Source organism: Leptinotarsa decemlineata, unplaced genomic scaffold (genome assembly GCF_025532065.1).
Source record: "Leptinotarsa decemlineata unplaced genomic scaffold, Ldec_3_MD MMD2_tig00026340_RagTag_RagTag, whole genome shotgun sequence".
Lineage (NCBI taxonomy): Eukaryota > Metazoa > Arthropoda > Insecta > Coleoptera > Chrysomelidae > Leptinotarsa > Leptinotarsa decemlineata.
Genome location: NW_027412694.1, coordinates 4,136,654 through 4,161,920, shown reverse-complemented (window position 1 = coordinate 4,161,920; position 25,267 = coordinate 4,136,654). Strand labels below are relative to the sequence as shown.

General features: G+C 33.8%; 1 protein-coding gene across 2 annotated transcripts; it reads left to right on the top strand.

Moving 5' to 3' along the window:
* LOC111517466 (zinc finger matrin-type protein 4) lies at window positions 1-21,719 on the top strand. 2 transcript variants are annotated; one of them, XM_074183613.1, is made up of 7 exons: window positions 1-126; window positions 186-431; window positions 4,824-5,068; window positions 8,351-8,451; window positions 8,505-8,576; window positions 14,605-14,864; window positions 20,873-21,719. In XM_074183613.1, exons 1-7 carry the CDS (start codon window positions 102-104, stop codon window positions 21,040-21,042), a joined length of 1,119 nt encoding a protein of 372 aa, XP_074039714.1. In that variant the 5' UTR covers window positions 1-101; the 3' UTR covers window positions 21,043-21,719. The 2 variants fall into 2 exon arrangements, with proteins under 2 accessions (XP_074039714.1, XP_074039715.1); XM_074183614.1 differs by having other exon boundaries at window positions 12-136.
* Window positions 21,720-25,267: the final 3,548 nt, after the last annotated feature.

Genomic DNA, 25,267 nt, shown 5'->3' with positions numbered 1-25,267 from the left:
CTTGTGATGTCTATGAGTCTATGATCGATACTGTCAATCGGCAAAATAAAAGATACATGAAAGTAGAAAATCCATAAAAATATTTATAAAAAACATTCGAAATGTGGAATAACGAATATAATGATGGTTGTAACTTGTAATTTTTAGATTTATTCATGAACTTTCACAAAGTTGGAGTTTTTCAGAATCAGTTTGGAACAAGAACTACAGAATACCAAAGAGAAAAACAGAGGAAATGTATAACCAGGACTATAACACAGAAAAGCCAGTTTTGAATAGATCATACTTTAATTATTGTAATCAATACAGTCAGTCTCAATGGCACCAGAGAATGCAGTATTCACAAAACCCTGTGGAACCCATCACCCAAAATATTTTCAATACATTATCCAACATCAAAGAAAAACCGAAAAATCACCAGAAGAATATATGTCAGTAATAATTCATACAACTAATAGTTTATTATCTTTTTATTATTCCCAATGAAAACTTGACCTTTTGATAGTTTTTTAATCAGGAACATACTTATTGTGATTTATAATAATATAACCCTCTCAACAGATTTCAACCACAGCCTACGTGATGGAGAGTTCGTCCTACTTCTGTCCTAGAATGAGAATTCAAACAACATCATAATTAATAAAAGTGAAGAATATTTCTGTGTTGAAAGTGATATTTTTGAATAACCGATTTAGAATCACATCAATTTCAACATGTTGTGCCCTCAAGAACCCAGCTGACGTGCTTGCGAGTTCATCTGGCTATCAGCCTGGAGTGAGAGTCCATACAACACGATAATTTATTATCGTAAATGTTATTTTTCTGATTTTTTCGTATGAGAAAATTCTCTATTACTTGAAACATGTACATTCTCCACAAAAATTGGAGTGTTTTGTGTCAGATTTAGTCAAAGCTATGTATTTCCCACTCCCACTCGTGAAATCCATTATTATTTCAGTTCAGAAGAAATATTTCAGACTTAGCATAAGTATAAATCCAGTACAATACATTACCCATATTGATACATTTGGTACTGTGTCATATTCTATAATTGTTCACTAAATTACATGATAATTGAAAGACGAAAAGCCAATCCAATGAATACTTAGAGTTATCCGGTCGGATGATCTTGTTCAGTAGTAGGTATTTTGAGTAAGCCATTGTGTTCAATACCAACACGCGCCTCAATTGATGAAAGTTGAAACATTTTCTGTTTGACGGACTCAAAATATTTTTGTTAATTTATCCATCGTCTGTCTTGAAAGAGTTGGACAAATTATCTATTAATTGAAACATAAAAATTCTACACTAAAATTGGAATATTGAGATAAATTCTGTCAAGAGTATGCATTTCACCCCTTCCTCTCATAAAATCTAGTATTTTGGTTCAGAAGAAATATCCCTGTCAGCGCAAAAATATAAATTGAGTACATTACACAGCATGCAACTACAAGAAAACCAAATATAATTTTTGATGTATAGGTTAAAAATTTCTAAGAATAGTACATAATCGGCAATATGATGAATATTTAGAGTAGGCTTGTAGGAATGAGATCATACTCGGTAGCAGATAATTTACACAACCCTTATAAGTGCCTCCACTGATGTGAGTTTATATGTCTTCCGTCTGATGAACTCAGTATGTTTTTTTACTTTTGTCCTGAAATGGTTGATATATGTTGAGAGTTACAAATTTAACTATTCCATATCAAAATTGACTAGGAAACAGGTTTAGAAACTTACTAGATTTAATTCAACCTCAAAGTGGTTTTTGTTTTCGTTTTTTGTAAAAAAGACATCACTCTTGTCGAAACTGTAGTTTTCACAATTATTTTTCATTAGTTTTTTTCCAACCAAGTAATTATATTCTCTCAATTCTATCTAAATTTCATTCTTGTACAGATTCAGAGTGAAAAATGGCAATGTTTTCAATTCCCTTATCCTTGTTTTTTTTGTAAAAACATTTGTTGCACTAAAATAATTTTTGTTATATGCAGATTTTCCTGAACCAACTTCTGATATCTTTACTACCTAGATTTTTCAAAAAATCAAAAAATATCAATAGCGATCCTATTCGATACTGTGAATTGTTCACTTTTGTAATTGTGTTACAATATAAAATAAGTCATAATCTCGTTACCAAAAAGATACCAATTGAAACTAAAAGGTATTACGAATCAAAGATCAACGAAAATAAAGGAAACGGTAGGGCTATGTGAAAAGCACTGAAATATTCAGTAAAGGGAAATAGAAAACCAGAGTTCAAAGGTATACAATATGATAGTGTTCTCATAACAAATGAAGCAAAAGTAGCAAGATATTTTAAAGCATTTTTCGTTGACAGTTTGAAAGATCTAACCGAAAGTATAGTAACAATAAATGATTATAATCATGTTCTCAGTTATATTATACCAACAAATGAGATACTTGGGGAATTTGAAACATTGAATATGTGGGAGTTAAAAAAGATAATTTTTTCCCTGAAGAAAAATAATACAGATGACAACGGAATTAATCTGAATATAATCAAGTTAACATTTGAAATACTGGGAAATAGGTTTTTGGACTTGATAAATTTATCGTTAACCACTGGAACATTTCCTGACGGTTGGAAAATTGCCACCATTGTTCCTGTTGAAAAAATTACAAACACCTTTTTAGGATCTGATTTCAGACCCATAAATACCCTGCCGATTTATGAGAAAATATTAGAAATGACAGTGAAAGAGCAATTGATGAAATTTATAGCGAAACATAATTTGATTAAATAACAATATGGATTTAGGGAATCCCATTCATGTGAAACTGCCCTGCAATTTCTAATCTCTTCCTATTAATCTCTAAACGTATTATAGGTGTTGTCTTTTTGGATTTCAAAAGGGCATTCGAGACGGTCAATACTGAGTTACTTTTAATGAAATTAAATAAGTAAGGACTAGATTATAAACTATTAAAATGGTTCACAAATCACCTCACATATCGGAAGCAGCTAGTTGAATATAATTAAGTGACATTCAGTACTTTAAATGTAATTTCAGGAGTCCCTCAAGGGTGAGTGTTGGGTCCACTGCTATTCTTGCTGTACATAAATGATATTGCGATACATGTTAAAAGGTGTAAGATAAAACTGTTTGCCGACGACACTATGTTGTACTGTTCTGGGACAACAAATGAAATCTCAGAATGTTTGAATGAGGAACTATCAAATATAAACGAGTGGTTATGTGACAACGGCCTCAAATTAAATGTTAATAAAACAAAATGCATGTTAATAGGTAGCAAATATCGTTAAAGACAACTGCAAGATGAACAGCTGTCATTGAATCTTTATATTGATAATGTCATCATTGAAAGGGTAACAACTTTTAAATATCTGGGAGTGGTATTAGATCAAGAATTGAACCTTAACGTGCACTGTAGTTATATTCAGAAGAAAATAGCCACGAAAATTAAACTTTTATATAGATTGAAAAATAAAATAAGTGAATATGCAAAATTAACAATTTGTAAATCAATAATATCACCCCACTTTGACTATTGCAGTATATTTCTCTATTTTGTGAGCAATGAAAATCTAAACAGACTACAGAAGCTTCAAAATAGATCCATGAGGACAATATTAAGTTGTAATAAACGCACATCTGTGGAATACATGTTGGAAGCACTGTCTCTTATATCTGCTAAACAAAGGATAACACTGAATATGCTAATATATATCTAAAATTAAACACAATATGTTGGTAACCTCTGAGTGATCAGTTAACCTACACAAGTAGTATTCATACACACTCCACTAGAAATAGAATAGGAAATTTTTATATCAACAGAGAACATATAGGTTGGGACTCGTATATTTCTGGTCTGATTGCATTTAACAATTTGCCAAGCCATATAAAAAGCTGGGATTCATTAAATTCATTCAAAAGAAAATGTGAATATATTTCAAGTAATAGTCATCAATAATTCGTTTTGTTTTCCAGTTTCTTGTCTTTAAAATGTGACTTGTATCTATTTTATTTTTTTTTGTTTTGTATTTTATAAGTGACTGACTGTAACTATGAAGAGCATTATTTGTTAATAAAGAGTAATAATATAATATAATAAGCGTAACTTGGGTATTGGCCCACCTAGATATAAATAAGACTAAAGTTAGATTATAAAATTATTGGGAAAGGAAGGTTTTGGCTTTCTACTTATCCATCTTAATACAAAGATGTGTAGAGTATGCAGAGAAGTAACTTTCAGACACAAACTGGAAGACAAAGCCCTCTCGAAGCAGCTATTTTCATTAAAACATTGAATTACATGAGAGAAAAATACTTTCGAAACAAATACTTTTATATGAACACTGAATTTCAAAAATTTATCTCTCCTAAAAATATGCCCTTTCAATTTGTTATAAAATAAATAAGAAGATGCCAATTTGGATTAGACTGATGCTAATAAGACTTCCTTATAGAATGAGACTTTTGGTTTAATTTTGTATTGGATTGTTATAAATCCTTCAAAACAAGTGAAATATCCATATCAAAAGTTTTTTTTAACTTCCAAATAAAATATTACATTGATACTTCATGAAATTTTTTAGATAAAATATATAAGAATATTCGTATGATTTACTATCTGTTTGAGAGGTATTAACTAACGAATGTCATTCTTTCAAAATTACAGTTTTGCAGAGGATTATTAAAACCTCAATCGCAAATATTCTTTGAATAAAAATTTGTAACTCCTACACTGACAATAATCTCGAAATAGATAGTAAATCGAAACATACTATACAAACATGTAAATATTTCATAAGTCACATATTCATGTTTCAGTTAGAGAAACTGTACCCGATGTTGAAGATGCAACACTACCAAAAGAACTTACTGCTATGTTTCAACCTCTGTTTTGCAAACTGTGTTCTGCTCAGTTGAGCAGTAATATTATGGCAAAGCTGCACTATAAATCTAAAAATCATGAGAAGAAAATAAGGAAATACCTGGTGGAATATTCAGAAAGAACTGGAGAACCTTTGCATAAGAGAGCAAGGGTTTCAGCTACCACTACAACGAAAACTGAGGTATATAGATGAAGCCATTTTTAAAACCCACTTGAAACTGAAATATATATATATATATTTCAGTTTCATATATATATATATATATATATATATATATATATATATATATATATATATATATATATATATATATATATATATATATATATATATATATATATATATATATATATATATATATATATATATATATATATATGACATGGCATGACAGGGTTGCGCCCCTTTGCTCTCATGCAGACCCTAGGACTTTGTAGGTATGTGTGGCAGATACCCAACGGAAAAACAAACAACCCACCCAGCTAATGCCACCAAGCAGAGAGTTGAAATAAAACCATCAGGCACCTGTGCAACGTCTTCGACTTGGAAGATTCGTCGCAAATTATTTCCCACCATGAAAAGCAGAAATTAATTTCATTTGGTCGATCCGACCAACCGATAGACCGGTTTGGGGGTGCTTGCCCCATCATCAGTACTAGGCATGGTCTCTTCAGAACAGTGTGAACCGTTTGAGTATCACGACGAAATGAAAATAATTCCAGCTAGTCATAGAATATCTCTGCAGTTGATTCAGTGGGATGTCCACTGCGCCATCTGCAGACAGAGCCAGGAAACAACTCCACAAGCATACTCCGGGGTGGGATTCGGAATAATAATTAATATTCCGGAGAGGGGCATTGTACTGAATCAACTACAGAGAGATTCTATGACTAGCTGGAATTATTTTCATTTGGTCACACACACACACCTCGAAACCGGTCTATCAATTGGCCGGATCGACCAAACGAAATTAATTTCTGCTTTTCATAGTGGGAAAATAACTTGCAAGGAATCTTCTAAGTCGAAGACGTTGCACAAGTGCCTTATGGTTTTACTTCAACATTCTACGCGGCAGTAGCTCGGTGAGTAGTTGTTTTTCCGTCGAGTATCTGTCACACGTACCTACAAAGTCGTAGGTCTCCATGAATGGAAGCAAGGAGCATGTCATATATATATATATATATATATATATATATATACATATATATATATATATATATACATATATATACATATATATATATATATATATATATATATATATATATATATATATATATATATATATATATATTTATATATTTATTGACATAATACAACATGTTTTCTCGACGTTTGTTCCTAAAAACACTTCATCAAAATTCCATCATTTAACTTTTTTTTAATGAGAAATAAAATTTCTAAATATCGTTGCAAGCAAATAGTTAATAGTATCGTAATATACCATATTGAAGAAAAAAACAGTTGCGAAAGAGAATGTAATGAAATAATAAATTGTAGAAAATGAACATCATAACGGAATGCCTCACGTTACATTTTTTGAGTTGCCGTCTCACGCGGTATCACAGTAAATGTTCAAATTGTCTTCCATCATTTCCTAAATGAATACTTGCGCTAGAAATAGTGTGCTTGTGGCAGTTATCTAACATTTGTGGATTGATTGAAGCCCCACAACGGAAAATCTAGAATAGAAAGATCCGGTGAACGTGGTGGCCATTTAATAGGAACATTATTTCCTAGCCATTTTTTTAAAATAGTTGTACTGAGAAAATCTCTGCACATTCTCCTGCGATGTGGTGGAGCTCCGTCGTGTTGGAAATACAAATTTTTTTTCATTAGGCTAAGTGGCAAATCTAGAAACTCAATTAGAGTCCCTGATAAGAAGTTCAAGTATAATTCTCAGGTCAGAGATGTTTAAAAAAAAGTGGGGGGTCAATAATTTCATTATCAAGAACACCAAGCCATATGTTAACACCATATCTCTATTGAAAATTGGTAACTCTGTAAATATTCATTTTCTTGTCGTCAGTGATAATGTATGTTCCTGTTGAACCACCCGTTATTGGTAAATCTGCTTTCATCACACCACATTTTTTTTCTGCAAATTTCTTTATTTTGCCGAAATTTTCTAATGAGCCATCTGCAAAAAACTTTTCTCCTGTTGAAGTCCGTCAAACGCAAATGATGGACATTCCTGACTCGATAAGGTTTGAATTTATTTTTCTGTGAAATTTTCCGTACAGACGTACGGAATCTCTCTCGGGGATAAGTCCTTGTTCTAAATTTTTTTATTTTTCACAAATCCTAAATCAAATGAGTGTCACTTTATCATTATTGTGAATCTATTTTGAACTCACCTAAAACGCCGATTTTATTATCGACACCATTATCAGTAACTGTACACTTTCTTTTATAGAAGCCATAATTTCGTAAACTATTTCAATACATTGAAAATATCTATGATTAGGTTGTCATTGTTTAGGATACAATTCCTGATAAATTGCCAGAGATTTGGTAGCATTTCTCAAACATCTCGAATAAACAAAGAACATATCCACTTTTGCGTCATTGGAAAAATTCATGTTTTCCCTTAAAAGCGCTGCCCAACTTGAATAACTGTTTTATTTTGTGTTTGACAATTAACTTGACATTCACATTAATGTATTTCATGGCTTACTTCAAAAAAGGAAATTACCGCTTATCATATTTCTCCTGAATATCATCTATAACTTTTTCGATACAGTATTTTTATTAATGAATTCTTGTTGATATACTCATTTTCTGAACAGAAATATTTGGGTAGCTACAAATTTTCAAGAGATATTTGGAAATTATGAATGGCTTGGTAATGATAGAAAGATTATTGACAGACAGAAATGTATTTGGATTTCAGTGAATATTTATAAATATTAAGCATCTCAATGAACGACATCACCGACGGAAGAACTCTGTTTGGATTTCAGTAGCATTCGGAAATTCGAGCTCTTAATAAAAAAAAATGATAGAATATTAATGGTGTGTTTTTGGAAAAACGTCTAGAAATACATATGTTGTAATATTTCAATGATTTTGTAATGATAATGACTGCCAAAGTGTATAAAAAATATACAGGTCCGTATTAAAAAAAATATATTGATGATGGATTTCCATGATCGATATGTCGCATTGGAGGATGGGTTGAATCGGATTATGAAAAACATTAAATGAAGCAAAAAGTTCCTCTGTCATTTTTTGATATTGAAAATGAAGGCGGTAGAGCATTTTGAGTTTTTTGCAAATATCTCAGAAACGGTTGGTGATTTCATCTATCTGAGAATACCATTATCTTGCATTCCTAACCATTCAACCATCCTTGTAAGACCTACCGTTTCTGAGATAGCAATATTGGTATCAACTAAAAAAAAAGGCCTGTATATATATAAAGTAGTCATAGTATTGCTTAAATGAATATGATTATTCAAGGAGGAGCAAAATCCAACATGGTTCCATTGTGACATCTGTGATCTGCCATTGACAGGAAAATTACATGCTGAATCTCATTATATGGGAAAAAATCATCAAAAGTATGCTAGATATGCTGCATTTTTTTGCATACTTTCGATATTTATTATTTCAGGGCGGTCAGAGGACATAAGGCTCCAGCTGGTAAAGGATACTACAATAATGAAGGAAAATGGATTAGATTGGCGTAAGTTTTTATCATCGCTTTTTAACAAAGAGAAGGTGATATACTCATGGTTTGTAGGCTGTCACGGCCGGTATCTAACAAATTGTCCGATGTCTATTAGCCGTGGTCTGCAGGTTTATTATACCTGACGTTTCGTCTGCAACTGCGGCAGACATTATTAAAGGCAATGCGGCAACGATTGAAGTGATCAACCTTATGCGATGTTCAAACTGAAAACAATCCTTATGCTTTCATATGTAAAATGGGACCAGGTGTCGGACGACTGCTCTCGTACCTGATTGGTCCGACCCTCCTTCAATTATTGGAAGAATTTTTGTGCTGTCAAGTGCTGGTATCCAAGTCTTATTTATATTTGAGCTTTCTTCCTTAGGGTTGAAATTATTCTTATGTTTATGTATTTCTATGGCCTCTCTGAATGTTACGGCTGCCCTTCGAGAGAGTGTGTTCTGCAATTGTCTATTTATCTGTTTGCCCATAGCGGCTACTTCATTTAACTCAGTCGAACGCTTCTTTTCATGGTTCCAATGTAGAACGAACCACAACTACAGGGTGTTTGGTAAACTCTTGGGGTGCTTAATGGAGCCCTGGGCTCCCTCGTGGGCTTGGAAATGGCCCAAACTTCATGTTGAACTGAATTTTCGGATTTCATGAGTTTAATTCTTTCTCCTGACTCCAAACCACGATGGTATCATCAGCCACCTTCCCAGTTTGGAGTCTCGGGGAGGAAGAATTGGCAAAATTTCTGGAATATTCTGAAAATCCAGTTTACAATGGAGAAAGAACAAGAAGGGAGAATCGCTTTTCTGAATGTATTAGTGAAAAGACAGGGAAGATGGCATACTGGGGCATGAAGTATACAGGAAACCAACCCATACGGACTGACATTTGAATGAATGAGCACTTTGCAACAGAAAAGAAAGGGTTTTTTAGACTCTGGTAGAGATGGCAAAACCTGTCTGTGAATCGGAAGGGACTACAAGAGGAAATGTGTCATCCTGAAAAATGCATTTTTGTGTAACAGATATAAAGGGGTTGAAATCAGTCAAGCCTTACGACCCATCAGAAACACTCCATGGTGACTACAAAGCGAAGGGCCAATGGAAGAACTTTTCTGCCCTACTTAAGCGGTGTGACAGACCATATTGGAATGCTTCTCGAAAAACATGGAGTTAGGGCCATTTTCAAGCCTACAAGAATGATAGAAGCATCCTGAATACCGTGTTGTTGTGATTTGTTCTGCATGGGAACCACGAAAAGAAGCGTTAAAATGCGCTTGACTGAGCATAAATGAATCTGCCCCAATGAACAGATGAATTGACAGTTGCAGAACACGCTCTCACACAGGGCAGCCATGACTTGCCTTCGAATGTTAGCAAATTCTATATAAAACCAGAGAGGCCATAGAAATGCATAAGCATGAGAATAATTTCAACCGTACGGAAGAGAGCTTAAACATCAACAAAATATGGATGCCCTATAATCGGATCAGTCAGGTATAAGAGCAGTTCTTCGTTCGACGCCTAGTCCCATTATAAGTTCAAACGCACCAGGACTATTTTCAGTTTGCGCATCGCAGTAAGGTAGGTCACTTTGACCTCACGAAATGAATGAATAGAACTATTTTGTTTTTTGTTGAAAAAAATTATTTGTCGAAAAAAATCTATACAAGAACAAACCTTAACTGAGTTTCTTATCAAACTATGAATATTCGAGCTTTAGAGTTGTATCATTTTAAAATCTGTTTCTCCGTTAACCAGCTGTCGCACCCCTACGAACGACAACCCTCAGAAGTCGAAACTTGTGCGAGCTAAGGATTAACGAGGTCTTACCTTTTTACGTGTGATTCCTAACACGGGTTGGACGATAGCAAGCGAAAATCGATCGTTCAGACAAGGGCTTGAACCACCGACCAACACGGCAGTCAATTCGAGTGAGTGAACAAAGCACCCACGTCGAACCGCCTGGCTACCGACCGGCGGTAGCCAGGCGGTTTAATTGAAGAAACCTTATTACTTATAATAAGCTTTGCAACTTTTACATTCAATGAAATGATGAAAAGAATGTTGGCTCAATAATCGAATACAGTTGCAAAATAAATTGTCCACCAAAATCATTCCAATGAGGATAAATGATTGATGATACTTTTATTAATTGTAGAAATATTGGCGCAACGCTTTTGTCAGTTTCGAGTTATACCACCAATTGTTCGATCGTGACTGATACTTGAAATTAAATCAATTATTAGTGGTGGCTCGAAATATGGATTCATTTATACCATTGTCTCCGTTGTGTTCCTCATGAAATATCTTAATCATCGTTCACGGTATTTTCGTTTGTGAATCGATAACTTACAATTAAACTATATCAGCATATATCCAAAAAACTATCTAACTTCCGCTTGAGGTATTTTCGATATTACATACAAGTATTTCAACATTGAGTTATAGTCACCGGTATTCAATTACTTTAGACTATGCCACCTTCTATGAAATCCTGACAACAAAGCATAGCAAAACAGAATATTTATCTCAAAACAGTACTAAATTTAGTACTAAAATGTTCGCGGTCTTTGAACAAAACTGTATATGACTATAGCCATAAATTTCTTTGACATTCTTGCACTCACCGAAACGTGGCCGAACAATAGCTTTGAAGACGCAGAACTTGGTCTAGAGAATTATGTTTCATCGTAAAGACCGATCAGTACAGACAAATTCGGCAAACGGAGGAGGCGGCTCCCACATTGCTGTTTCCAGTTACATCTAAAGTAGGTTGTCACCTTCTATGAATGAAATAGAACAACTGTTTGTGTTAGTTGAAATTCCTAGACATATTCATACTGAAAAATTTCCCAGGTGGTTCTCATCAGACTTGAACATCTTATTTATTTACTCATGTAAAATAAAATAAAAAAATGGTTATATAGAATTTATGTAATTTTCTGAATATTTGGCAGTGAGTAATGTCAATGCATTCTGAAATTTTGTGAACACCAAGCTTAAGCATAATTTAGTAGCAGAAGTGATGTATCATGATGAGCTTGCCAAAATGTTCTAATATTACTTTAGTTCACTGTATTCTGTGACAACCTTCCGAATTATAAACTTGTAAACTCCTCTCTGTCTGTTTCTAATCTGTGCCTGTCAATATCCGAAATCCAGGAGATATTAAATAGTTTGAATGCTTCTAAAGGTCTTGGTCCAGATGGTATTCTTCAATCATTATCGGATCACCGTAGCTTTGTTCTAGCACCACCTTTACATATTATTTTCAATAATTCCATTAAACAGGACATTTTGCCATACTTTTGGAAATACAGCTTGGTGTAACCCTTATTATATACAAATCTAGTGATGAGTCTGATATCACAAACTACAGAACAATCTGTATCCAAAGTAGAATTCCCAAAGTTTTACATTTTCTTAATATCAAACAGTTAATTACCACTATTCTCAGACCCATCACTTCATAATCAACAATTTCGATTTCATTCAGGGAAGTCTACTGAGCTCAATCTACTTGTCTATGTAGATTACCAAAGCGTTTGATAAAGTCAATCATACTCGATTAATACAAAAACTTCAACATATGGTAATTTCTGACAATCTCCTATCTTGGCTACAAAATTATCTCTCTAATCGGATACAGATAACTCAAGTTAACGGATTTTAATATTCTGGTGGAAGTTTAGTACCGTCCGGTGTGCCCCAAGGGTCCCATTTGGAACCATTGCTGTTCAATGTTTTTATGAACGACATTCAGTACCGCTTTTCTAATACAGATTCCTAAGCTTTGCAGATGATTTGAAAGTTTACATGAAAATATATTCACGAGACGACTGTGTTGAACTCCAGAGTGAACTGAACCAACTTTTTACTTAGTGTTTTGCCAATGGTATGGAACTTCGCACACGTAAATACCATTTCATAATTTTCAGCCGTAAACATATTCCTTTTCAACGTTCTCTTATTCTATAAAAAGTCCCACTCAATAATTGAATTTACTTCTAGACAACTCACTTTCGTTTCAGCCCGACATATAACACACTGTTGAAAAGTCTCTCAAAATGCTTGGCTTCATTTGAATATGCATCTCGGACTTGACTAGTATTGAATGCATAATAATTTTGTATTGGCTCTCCAGTAAGAACTCTGCTTGAATATGTATCATCCGTATGGAACCCATCATATGAATATATTAGAACAAGTTCAGAGAAAATTCCTATAAATGGTTGCAGTTTAATCAAGAATTACTCTAGAGAAGTACATACAGAGTGGACCAACGAAAAGTATGCACTTTGCTTTTCTCCTTTTTTTGTAACTTAACGCAAAAATGCTCGGACAGGTCAATTTTGCTTTTGAGGGGGACACATTTTAGATGTATTTTTCTACTTGTGCCTTCAACCCCCTAGCGAGGGTGAGTAACAACCCTAAAATTCAGCAAGTGCTGAAAATGTGACCCATTTGCTTCCATACAATAATACAGATTTTGTTCAAATCTATTCCTAACATTCTGTAGCATATCAAGTGTTATACTTCTACACTCTGCTGTAATTCGTTGTCGAAGATCTTCTATGGACTCGGGCTGCGTAGCAAAACATTTATTTTTCAAGTGTCCCCAAAGGAAAAAGTCTATTGGCGATAAATCAGGTGACCTGGCAGGCCATTCAATGGGACCTCTCCTTCTAATCCACCGTCCAGGAAACCGGTTATCTAAAAACTCTCTTATGAAGCCGATCATCATTATGATTTTGGTCATTTTCAATTATTTCTGTTATGAGAGGATCAATTGTATCTTCAAGCATGTTCAGGTAGACCTCACCAGTTAAATCCCCAGGAATAAAAAGTGGCCCTACGATATGACTACCTAATATGCCACACCAGACATTGATTTTTTGAGGGTACTGGGTATGGACCTCTCGGAATAAGTGTGGGTTACTGTCATCCCAGTAACGGCAATTATGCCTATTCACAGCTCCATTCAAAAAAAATGTACTCTCATCGGAAAAGCACGTGTTGAATCCTAGGTGCGGATCATCAAATAGTAGCTGGCTCAGTTGTTCACAAAATTGCAGCCTTCTATCAGGATCATCTTCATTGAGTTCCTGTACTAATTTAATTTTGTACGGATGAAATTTATAGGCTTTTAATATCCGTATTATGGACGAACGGGAGACACCTGAGGCTGCAGCAAGCTGACGGGTACTTTGAGTATGATCCAATTCAACATGCCCCAAAACAGCGACTTCCAATACTTCATTTCTGATCGGTTTCCTTGGCTGGTGTTTCACATTACAGACAGATCCGGTATCGACAAACTTTTAGACTAACTTGGCAACGTACGAATCATTTACATTTTTCTCGGTATGACTGTTATTAAAGAGGCGAGCAGTAAGCCTAGCACAACTATTATTTTGATAATAAAGTTCAACAATTTCAACTCGTTCAGGAATGGAATAAACCATTAAAGTTGAAATAATTTCAAAAGCAACCGAACTGAATCAATGAACGTTTGCATACATTCTTTTTGTACACTTATCTGCTGTTGTTATTTGAACCAAAAAACGCACGAGAGAAATTGAGGAATGTAGTAGTGATAAAAATGCCGTTTTTTCCGCATTTTCATTAACACCAAAAATATCGAGTAAATGTTCTTACTTTTTTATAACTATTCAAGTAAATGCAACAAATTAGGTATCCATTTAAAATTTTTGGGTTGTTACTCACCCTCGCTAGGGGGTTGAAGGCACAGGTAGAAAAATACATCTAAAATGTGTCCCCCTCAAAAGCAAACTTGACCTGTCCGAGCATTTTTGCGTTAAGTTACAAAAAAAGGAGGAAAGCAAAGTGCATACTTTTCGTTGGACCACTCGATTTACAATAATCCACAACATTCTATCACCGTTCTCCAAACACTCCGTTACAGAGGGGGTGAAGAGTTTTTTTTTTACACACACACACACACAAATATCAAATAGATCAGTGAAATAGTTCATCTTCAAAAATGTATCGAAATGAATCATTTTCAGTTCTGTAAAATCTTCAAGTAATATGGGACAAGACACTTTTGGGCTTGATTTTAAACCAAAATCATTAGAACAACCTGTTCCCGAACCTCCTACCACTCCTGATGCTTCTACTAGTACAAAATTTGAATGTAGCCTCTGCAATATCGGAACAACGTGTCAGGAGCAACTTGATATGCATTACAAGGGACAGAAACATCAGAAGAAATTGAAGCAATTGGGTATGATGACGACTCTTCCACAAGGTTCTAGTAATAAAACAGGTGAGGTAATTGTGGACTCTCTTGAGGAACTCTAAGAAAAACTATGTTCTATATATTGATTTCTTATTTAAAATCATAAACATTCAAAAACCGTAAACATAACAGTTCATACTTCATGAACATTTTTGGAAATATAATCTATGTATTTATGATGATTATATTGTTATACCAAAAAATCTCTCTTGTATTGTTGCGATCCAATTTCAAAGTTTTATTACTGATATGAATGTGTACCTGCAAAAATATGTTCTGTCTTCATGTAAATATTTCTTAAACCGTGTATTGAATGATTGAAAAACATTTGAATTTGGCAGAAGTTCCCATCGTTGGGATGATATTAATATACAGAACATAGGAACCGAGGAGTACCTTATAGCTTAAACAGTGGTAGGCTGCTATAGGGACTAATTTATTATTTATAGAAATGTTGTTTGGATAGTACCAGAGCTTCCAAGGTCATAACCATATTTTTTGACATTTGGTCTTCAAAATTATCGAGTACATTTTATGTTTGAAGGTTTCATGGTGCATTTCATTAGTTCAGACTTCCATTGTCTAGTATGATATAAATTGATTTGAAATTCCTGAAAGAATCTGTGAAAAATTAAAAATGAAAAGGTAGCTGAAAAAATAACAATTATATTTCAAATCAATTTATATCATACTAGATAATACATTTTATGTATCTTTCAGATACTACATTGAGTAGCATTCCTATGAATAATATCTGATTCTATTCCATAACAAATGGTTGGAGTACAAACTGAATAAGAAAAAGTAATTTTTGTATTGTTCAATGTTATATAGAAGTAGTTGTTCTGAAAGTACTTTTTATTTCGTGTAATTCAATATTTATATGAAAGTAGTTGTTTCGAGAGAGAGTTTTTTTCTTTCAGTTTGTATCTGAAAGTAACTTCTATTCATGATCTCCACATCTTTCTGAAGAGTTCATTTTGAAATTTATTGCTTTTTACCTTCCTTTGTAAGTTTTCCACATTTTTTGTATAAATATGAAGAGAAAGAAGCCAAAACCTATTTTTATAACCTATCTAATATAAAGTTGTTACAGAACGATAGAGAGCTGACAAAGTTTATGAAATTTACTTGGTAATTTATATTGTTTAATTTTCATTTGTTGTATCGGATCCACAAAAAGAACAAGTCTGAGTAAGCATAAGCTATGACATCTCTCCTTACGGAGACGCCATCTATATAATTGACAAAAGACTCAATCCACGAATATCAAAGATGAACATGGCCTCAAAAGGCTTTTGTTTCGACTCGCCAAGGCAGTCCATTACAAAACGCTGTCTGGTGTTCTATCATAAATGCTTCGTTTTTGGATTCTGGTTTCAATTAGCTTTCCTGCAGTGAAAGATGCAGCCAAAGACAGAAGACTCTTGTTCAGTGATCGATGTCGAAGCTTGGCTTTGCGGCAGTTTGTCATGGGGAAGCCTCATTCATTTTTGATATTCGTAGATCGAGTTTTCCGTTAATTTCTCATGGGGAGATGTCATCACATTTACTTATATCGTTAAGTATTTTTTAACAAATACTCCATCAAATCATCTTTGATATTTGTGGTCGAATATATTTATGAAAATAATGAGAAAATGAGTATTTCAAAGTAGTACGATTTTGTCTTACTTGTGCCTTCTTTATTGAAATACAAATATTTGAATACTGAGTTAGAAGCCTTGTTTATCCAAGGCTTGCACAAGTTTTTTTTTTGTAAATGTCAGACGAAATGCTCAAATATCTTGTGAATGAGGCACAATGGGTCACATGTGGCCTTAGTGCTGTGGGCCTACACTCACCCTCTCTACTTTACAGATGAGGCACAAGATGGCTGTAATATTGTTAAATTTTTCTTCTGTGCATAAATAAGTGACACTCAGTGTAACAAATTGAAATAACAACGAATTAAAAATAAAAAAAAAACTTTTTATTTCACTTTATACCACTGTTTGGATCATGTGTATGTCCTCGCTTCAGTGCTACCTGCACCGTCTAATGCATACTTGTGTATGTTGTTGTCATCAACTCGAAAATACTGACACTTTCAATGGATATCACAGTTTCAAATCGCAAGTAGCTGCGTTATTGTTACTCTCTATTGATGAGTGTGCCAGCAAAAAACAAATTATTTTGGTATTTGAAAATGTATTTTACTCGGATTTGATTTTATAAAAGTGTATGTGTGTATATGTATTATAATTGTGCCTTCCCGAGTGGAAAATTCCCGATAGATTAGAGCGATAATTAAAATCGATGGTATCAAATTAGGAAAATAATTCAATTCATTCAAAACATATTTACTTGAAGAATAAATGAACGTCTAACTGTGACTCACGCTAAAAAATCCAAGACGAAATGAAGTACTCCATCTTCAACGTAATGGTATTGTACACGTATTGTCTTCTCTGTTATCATACTCTTTTAAAGGTTTGAAGTTGCATGAAAATCCTAAATTCAACATCACTGCAGTCAGGAAAAGCTGATTTTACATCCATAATATATTTTGGTTGAGATAATTATATTATTTATTCATTAGTTTTTTTGTAATCGAGCAGCTGAGGTGCCTGTTATTTCATCATAAAAACAAAAACAACGTTTCTATCATAATTTCGTCGGAAGTTCAGCATTTTTTTTTATAAAACTTTAATACCATTGGCGTGCTTAGTACCGATTATTTTGGTCCCCTAAAAAATGAGTTCAAAGACGACGATGAACACGCTTGATGTGATAGTTTGCATATAACCTTGCACGGAGCAAGATCATTAATGTTTTCAAGCAGAGATTATTGTATTGCATTGAAAAGTACTCCTGAAATCCTTAGACAGTTGAAACTGTTCATCAAGATGAATTGAAAGGACTAAAAAATGATCACAAATGTTGAAACAAAATATAAATAATTCTGCTCAAGTTAACTTGGCCTGTCAAACTTCAGAGAAAATTATAGCTGAAAAAGAAAAAAAGGGATACGCGTCTCTGTCTATTCTGATAATTTATGATTTGAACGAACAGTATCAATGTGCGAGCAAGAAGTAAATTACAGAGATAGTGATAAGGTTGATATGACGGAGACCATTAAAATCGTTCAACATAACATTAGTTTTCTGAACTGAGCCTAATTGAATGGGTTGCTATGATTCTGAGAGAAAACTACTAATTTGGATAAGCTTTGTTCAGGACAATATCAGAAATGCAAAAAATCTCACAAATTCAGATTCAAAAATAAAATCAGATTGTCTCTAGATGAAACCCCTTCAGCATCAGGAATTGTACAAAAAACTTCTGATGAACTAAATGAACATATCCAGGCCGTCGAATCATACCTGGTAAGATATGGAAATATTTCTGTACTTGTAGCAAAAAACTAGAATTGTCCAACAGTAACAGTAAACATTAGTTCACCTGTTATTTTCGAATTGTTTGTGGAATTCATTCAAAATGTGAAGCCTTTTGTCCTGCTGTGAGTCAAGAGGAAATTGATCTTGTTGCTTTGTGCGACAGTAATCAGAAAGGACTGTAAATTAAATGTTGTATCTCAGGACGACAAAAAATACGATAAGTCTTTATTATTCTGTGAATTCGCACGAAACGAAACTCATTTCCTAATTTGTACCGACTCATTGAGTTCCATAAGATCATTCCAAAATAAATTTACTCTTGACCCCCTTGTAAGGATTATTCTTGCCAGAATTCATTTTATGAAGGAAAGCGGTAGAACTGTCAGCTTCATGTGGGTGCCTAGTCATTGTGGCATAAAGAACAACGAGGATGTGGATAAGGCAGCTAGAATGATTGCTAACTCTAACGAATATGAAGATGTACCACTCCACTTAGAAGATCTGAAGAATTTTAATAAAACCAAAGAAATATCTGACTGGCAGACTCTTTGGAATGAAACTGATGCGAAACTGAAATGCTCGAAACCAAGTGTGAATAAGCGAATCTCACCACTGAAATTGACCAGGAAAGAACAAGTTGTTCCCACGCGTCTGTGAATTGGCCATACAAAAATAACACACCTTTACTTGCTCCTAGGAGAACAACAACCTCTATCTACTACATGCCAAACAGTACTAACGGTGCAACATATACTTGTAGAATGTCCAAAATATGAAGAAACCAGGAGACAACATAATATATCTGGGGCAATGAAAGATATTCTATGTGATGATAGATGAACGTTGAGCAACATGATGGCATGTTTGAAAGATGCAAATATAATAGATGAAATTTGAAAAACAAACAAGTCCGCGGCTAATAACCTAGCAGTTGATGCCGCAAAAAACACAAAAAAACCGTGTAATTGTTAGATAATAATTTACCCTTCATCGACTTACTGTGTAGATTCTTTTTGAAGCATACTTCATTCTATGTGGGTGTTATTTATATTCCACTATCTGTAGGCACTGAGACTTATGAAGTTCTTTACATGTTCTACAGTTTTTGCTTCTAATATGTTTTTCAATTGAATGGGTAGGGTGAAAATAATCTTCACAATTTACACAACCCGAACATTTAATGCCAACAGCTGTTTCGACACACAGTGACATCTTCTGAGCGAATTATAAACTAACTTAGTTATATGATGTCTCCTTAAATACTAAAAGTTGCATTGGTAGTTCTGGCCTATATATAAGGTTCGACGACTGCAATGCAATACTCACAATTACACAAAATTCGGAAATTCTACACATTCAACCAAAAAGTCTGAAGTTAAATATATTGGAATATATAGAAAACAAAAAACATCTTGCTAATAAAAGCAACATTGTTCTGAATGATCAGATATATATTTATAATTCTCCAATTATCAATAAGGTTATTAGTAATTTCCCAAATTCCCCTTGATACCTCTCTCTACCTAGGTTAGTTTATAACTCGCACTTGACACAGTTGAGACCAATCACCAGTTTTTAATGTCGATTTTCGAAGACTATTTCTATGATCTACCTTTGGCTAACTATAACAACATCTGGTTTCAACATGATGGTGCCCCACCGAACAAACACTAAGGAATTAATCGTGCAGTGAATAATATTCGAAGAAGGGCACAGTTGTGTTATTATGAACAAGGCCAGCATTTTGAGCATTTGGTATGATTTACTTTTGTCTTAGCATTTTAGTTAATTATTGTTATATGCTCAAAGTTCTATTTTCATTGAAAAGGATACAATGTCTAATTTACCTCATACACACCTCATTTATCGAATTTTGATTGTTGATTCTGTCTCCGTATTTTCTCATTGGCTTTTCAAACGAACCAAACTCGGTGAGATTTTGATCCAATAACTTGAACATAGTTCGATGTGGTTGTCGTCTTTCGGGATACAAGTTTAAATACATTTCCGATGTCCTAACACTGTTTCTATCGTATTTGTAATAAATTTGTATCATATCTCTTTCTTCTTCATTCGTGAAAGCCATTTTTCGCCAAAAATTCAATGACTTGTACAATAACAAATTGTCATTGAGTGTAACAAATTGAAAGTCAAATTTAGAAACATCAAAGTAAAAGCCTATTATCATAAGAATGACCTAATTTTTTTTCAATATCTCCAATTTTTTGAAAGAAAATGATAACTTATGATACATCATTGAAAAGGTAAAAGTTGATGATGGTGGCCGGAAGACGAAACGTCAGATAGCAAATCTGAAAACACGTTTATGTAGCAGGGTAAAAGTGGCAATGTGGAAGTGCAATTTATTTTGGAATCCTTTGAAAAATAAAGCCAGAAAAAATAAAAACCATTTTCCGAAATTTCTGTTTTTTTCCGGATATACTCCGAATTTCAGAACTTTTTCAATAGTATATTGTTAGTCAGGTAAATGCGCAATTTGCCCCAATTTAACCATCTTCGTATCTCTTATAGTTTCCGAGATCCCAATGGTGAGGATCGAATTTGAAACACCCTGTATAATTATGTGTGCTCAATTTGAAAACAAACTGAAACAGGTTTTCATCAGCTGTTTTTAATAATATGATTTTGTTGCAGCTTCTGCAGTGGAGTCTAAACCCTTGGATAATATTAATTTATCAGTACACCGAACTCCTTCTGGAGACTTTTATTGCCAGAACTGTAATCTTTCCCTGAATTCAGAACCGCAATTCATTCTGCACATAAAAAGCAAGGGACACCTAAAAAAAATCTTCCATAAACAGTAGCCATTTGAAATTTATTTATTTTAGGTTATGAATATTAAAGATTTTTTTATCACAAGCATTTATTGAATATAATACATCAAATATGAAACTATTAGAAGGTTTACACAAGGATCAGTTAAAAGAGCAAATATTTATGAGAATAGTTCAAAAGCACGCGAGTCCTATTCGAGACGTTTTGAGGGTAAACAACAACTAAAAGGTTGCGGACAGAACCATCAGCGAGTTAAAATATGTGTTGAAGTGTAAATACTTTGGATACTATGAGTTATCTTCCAACCTTTCTCAGATTTATCATGTTTCCCAATCCAAAAAGAAATGACGATTTTTAATTCTTCCTTGAATGGTTATGTTCAACACTCTTCATTTTAAAAATTAAATTTGAATGTTAGTTTGTTTTTTGCTCGGTGTATAAACATGCATAGTTCGAGTTCGCATAACGTGGAAATATCTGAATGATTTTTGTGTTTACATTAATTGATAGTTCCTTATAATCTAATTTTATCACTTTGTAACCTTTTAGGAGATTCATAAACCATTTGTACTTTATATCAAAAGAATTATATTCAGTAAATGTTTTTAAACTAGTCTGAAGTATTATATTTATATAGTGGATTTGTTAATACTAACTAATAGACTTACTGTTTAAAAAGTTCAATAAATCTTTTGAATGATCCCTATTTTTTTCAAGTATGTTATCTTTAAGAGGACAATGCAGGTACTATGTCTTCTTCCATGATTTTTAGAGCTCACATATGCTTAATCCATTATAATGGGATATAAAGTAAATAAATTGAATGAAATGATAAGGTTCCAGTTTCAACATGAAAACTACAGTAATGTGTGAAAAACTGCAAAAGAATGTAAAGTTTCACGGCCGACGATGACTGTGAAAGCTATTTTCCGCTCTTTTTGACCGTGGTACCTATACTTCTTTTCGTGATTCCAATGTAGTCCGACGCGCAGCTATAAGGAATATGATATACCTCGGTTCTCTGAGGTCTTTAACTGACCTGATGGTTTTCGTTGGCCAAATATTGGTTTCACTTCGTGCTCCTTTAAGATTCTCACACTCCGGTCTGTAACATTTTTAACATAGGAAAGGAAAGCTTTTTCCTTGACTAGACAAGGTGGGGTTACTTTGGCGTTCTCTCTCCAGTTGTATGAGCTGCTCGAATTCTCCTTTGCTGTACCCATTTCTTTTGAAGGCATTTTAGGTGATTGAGTTTCTCAGGAAGACTCTCGGGTTCACAGATACGTCGTGTTCTCTCAACCAACGTTTTAATTACCCCCTATCTTTTGTTGTGGCTGGTGGTTAGAGTTTTCATTCAGGTGTGTTGGTTTCCTGTACGCTCTGTGGCCCAATGTATTATCTTCACATCTATTCACAAGAACATTCAAGAAGGCTAGATTCCCTTGGGTTTCTCGTTCCAATCACCTAAAAAATGTCTAACCTCTTATGGACCGAGTTATCAAAAAACAATCAGAAAAACGTTTTATGTTGGAAATGTGTGAATATGATCATAATAATTATATAGTCGTGACGATTTGCAAAAATTTCATTTGGTTTTTGTTTTTTGGGTAAGTATCACATATGAAACAATGGTAAACTATGGAACAGATATTTATTTATGCATTTCCATGAAACAATTCCTATTTTTGTTAAAACACAAAAATATTTTACATTTCATGCAATATACAGAGGTGAGATTTTTACAGTATGGCAATTTGCATCTTTGGCTATCTTCTTTGCATAAGGGAAAGTGCCCAACACCATCTCTTGTAGTGAAATTGGTTTTGTGGGTCCTCTCTTTCTCTTCATTTCAAAATCTTGCTGAATTCTGTCTGCAGATGGCCTACCTCTTTTTAGGAATACAGTCTTATTTCTTCTGCATAGAACTTCAGCAATTTCTGATCTGAATGCTAACAAGTCTTTTATCTCATTTTTACTCAATAAATGTGCTGAACAGTCTCGTCTATACAATAGCCAACTGTTTACAATAACTTATGATGTACTGTTGGAAACCTTTGGTGTAGTAATGAATATTACTGGAGTTTTTTCCCAACACCAAATCGTTATTTTTACACCTCGACACGTGTTTTGATCACCAAGTGATCATCTTCAAGAGGAAGATAAAACTGTTTTATCGTCGAGGTGTAAAAATAACGATTTGGTGTTGGGAAAAAACTCCAGTAATATTCATTGTTTACAATAAAATGAAAGAAAAAGCGTAAATAGTATTTTTAGATCGGATTCCAATTCGATAATATGCAATGAGACCATCCACAAGATCTACTCCTCCCATGAACTCATTATATAGTGATATGATGTCTGGGCAAATGACATTAATTTCTTGTTTGGCTTTCCTATCGAATCTTTTTATTACTTTTTTGGGATAAGCTGAAGCAAATGAAGTTGCTAGTACAACAGGTTTGTTATCATACCATTTTACTGCTCTCTGCTTACATCCATCAATATCTGCTTCCCGTTCTTCCAAGCTCCCTCGGCCAAATTTTTTCATTTCTTTATCCGAAGTAAAAGTCAATCCTGGAAATCTCTTTATTCGAATAGTTCCTAGACTATATATTCCCAAGTTCAGTAATTGTGCAAACAATTGTGGAGATGCAAACCAGTTGTCAAAAAATAAAAAAAATAGTTTTGATTTCTTGGTATTATTTCATATAATTTTATTACAATATTCGAACTAGCACCGATATCTGGAAAATTTGGACTTGGATCTATCTTTCCAGTATAAATTTCAAAATCGTAAACCAATCCCTTGGCATCACAGAGAGCACATATCTTGTACCTCCATTTATGAGGTTTTTAGGGTTGTATTGTCGTAAACAAACACAACCTTTATAGGGTACAATCTGTTCATCAACACAAAGTTCTTTGTCATTAGGTATTCTGTTTAATTTTTTTCTCAAATTTTCGATAAAAGGTCTAATTTTATAGAGTCGATCCAAGTTATCTATGTCTATCTTATTATTGTCAATAATGTGTAGGGAAGACTTTATCTGTAAAAATCTATTTCGACTCATCACATCTGCAATTTGTGGAATTCTAGTGGACTGTGCCCAGTACATTTTGGTTCTGGGTAAATTATAAATAGACATATAAAGGCATATGCCAATGAACTGTTCCATTTCATTTTTTGACACTGAAAGAGGTTTAGTAGGATCTTTTTGAACAGCATAAAGGTTTGACTGATACACGAGCAGGTCGAAAATTTCATCATCAAAAAAACATTTCAAAATAAGTACTAGATTTGTCTACTTTTCTCTCAAGCCATTCTTGGTTTTGGCTGAGTCTCTCTCTCATCTTCGGAAGTATCCAAATCAGATTCACTGTTATCTGAATTGTTTTGCCCTTGTATATGTTCAAGTACAAAGTCAGGATCATTATCACTATCGTCTAAACAGCTATCGTCGCTTTCGAATGGTGGTACTCCTAGATTTCTCTGACTCATATCTGTGATTATATATATTAGTTCCATAATTTCAAATAGGAAACAAACCTTACCTTTCCTTGAGGTACCACAATATCAAATACGATACCAAAAAAAAGTCTTATATCAACTAGTTCCGAACGATTTATGATTATAATACAACTGCACATCAAAATCTGTGCACGGAGTACACGAGTCACCAAAAACAAACTTATTAGCTTTTTTTTATACAAATGAGGGTCACACAAAAGTGAAGTAATCGCAAATAAGTTCCCCACCTTCTACTGTCAGTTATAGTCATTCCTAAATTAGTGAAATTGACGGTAGATGGCACTAGATATAGCGAACTAGATTAAGTAGAAGGTATCAAATGTGCCATACTGGGATATAACGTACAACTCCTAACCATTTATAAGAAATAAAAAAATCTGTACGTATCATATCTGTTACGTTGGTCCAAAAGAGGTTAAAGTGAATGAGTACAGCAAAAGAGAATTGGAGCGGGCCACACAACCCAGGACAAAGTAACCCCAGCTAGGCTAGTCAAGGGTAAAGCTTTCCTTTCCTATGTTGAAAATGTTACAGACCAGATTGGGAGAATCTTGGAGGAACACGATGTGAAACCAATATTCCTATGTAAAAAAAAATATCAGAACAATCTTCAATATGAATACAAGAGATTCTTGCAGAGGAGCCTTTAAAATCAACGAACTACTTACCTTATCAGCAATCTATATCTATGAATCAATAAAATTTATCAATCATCCAGGCCATTT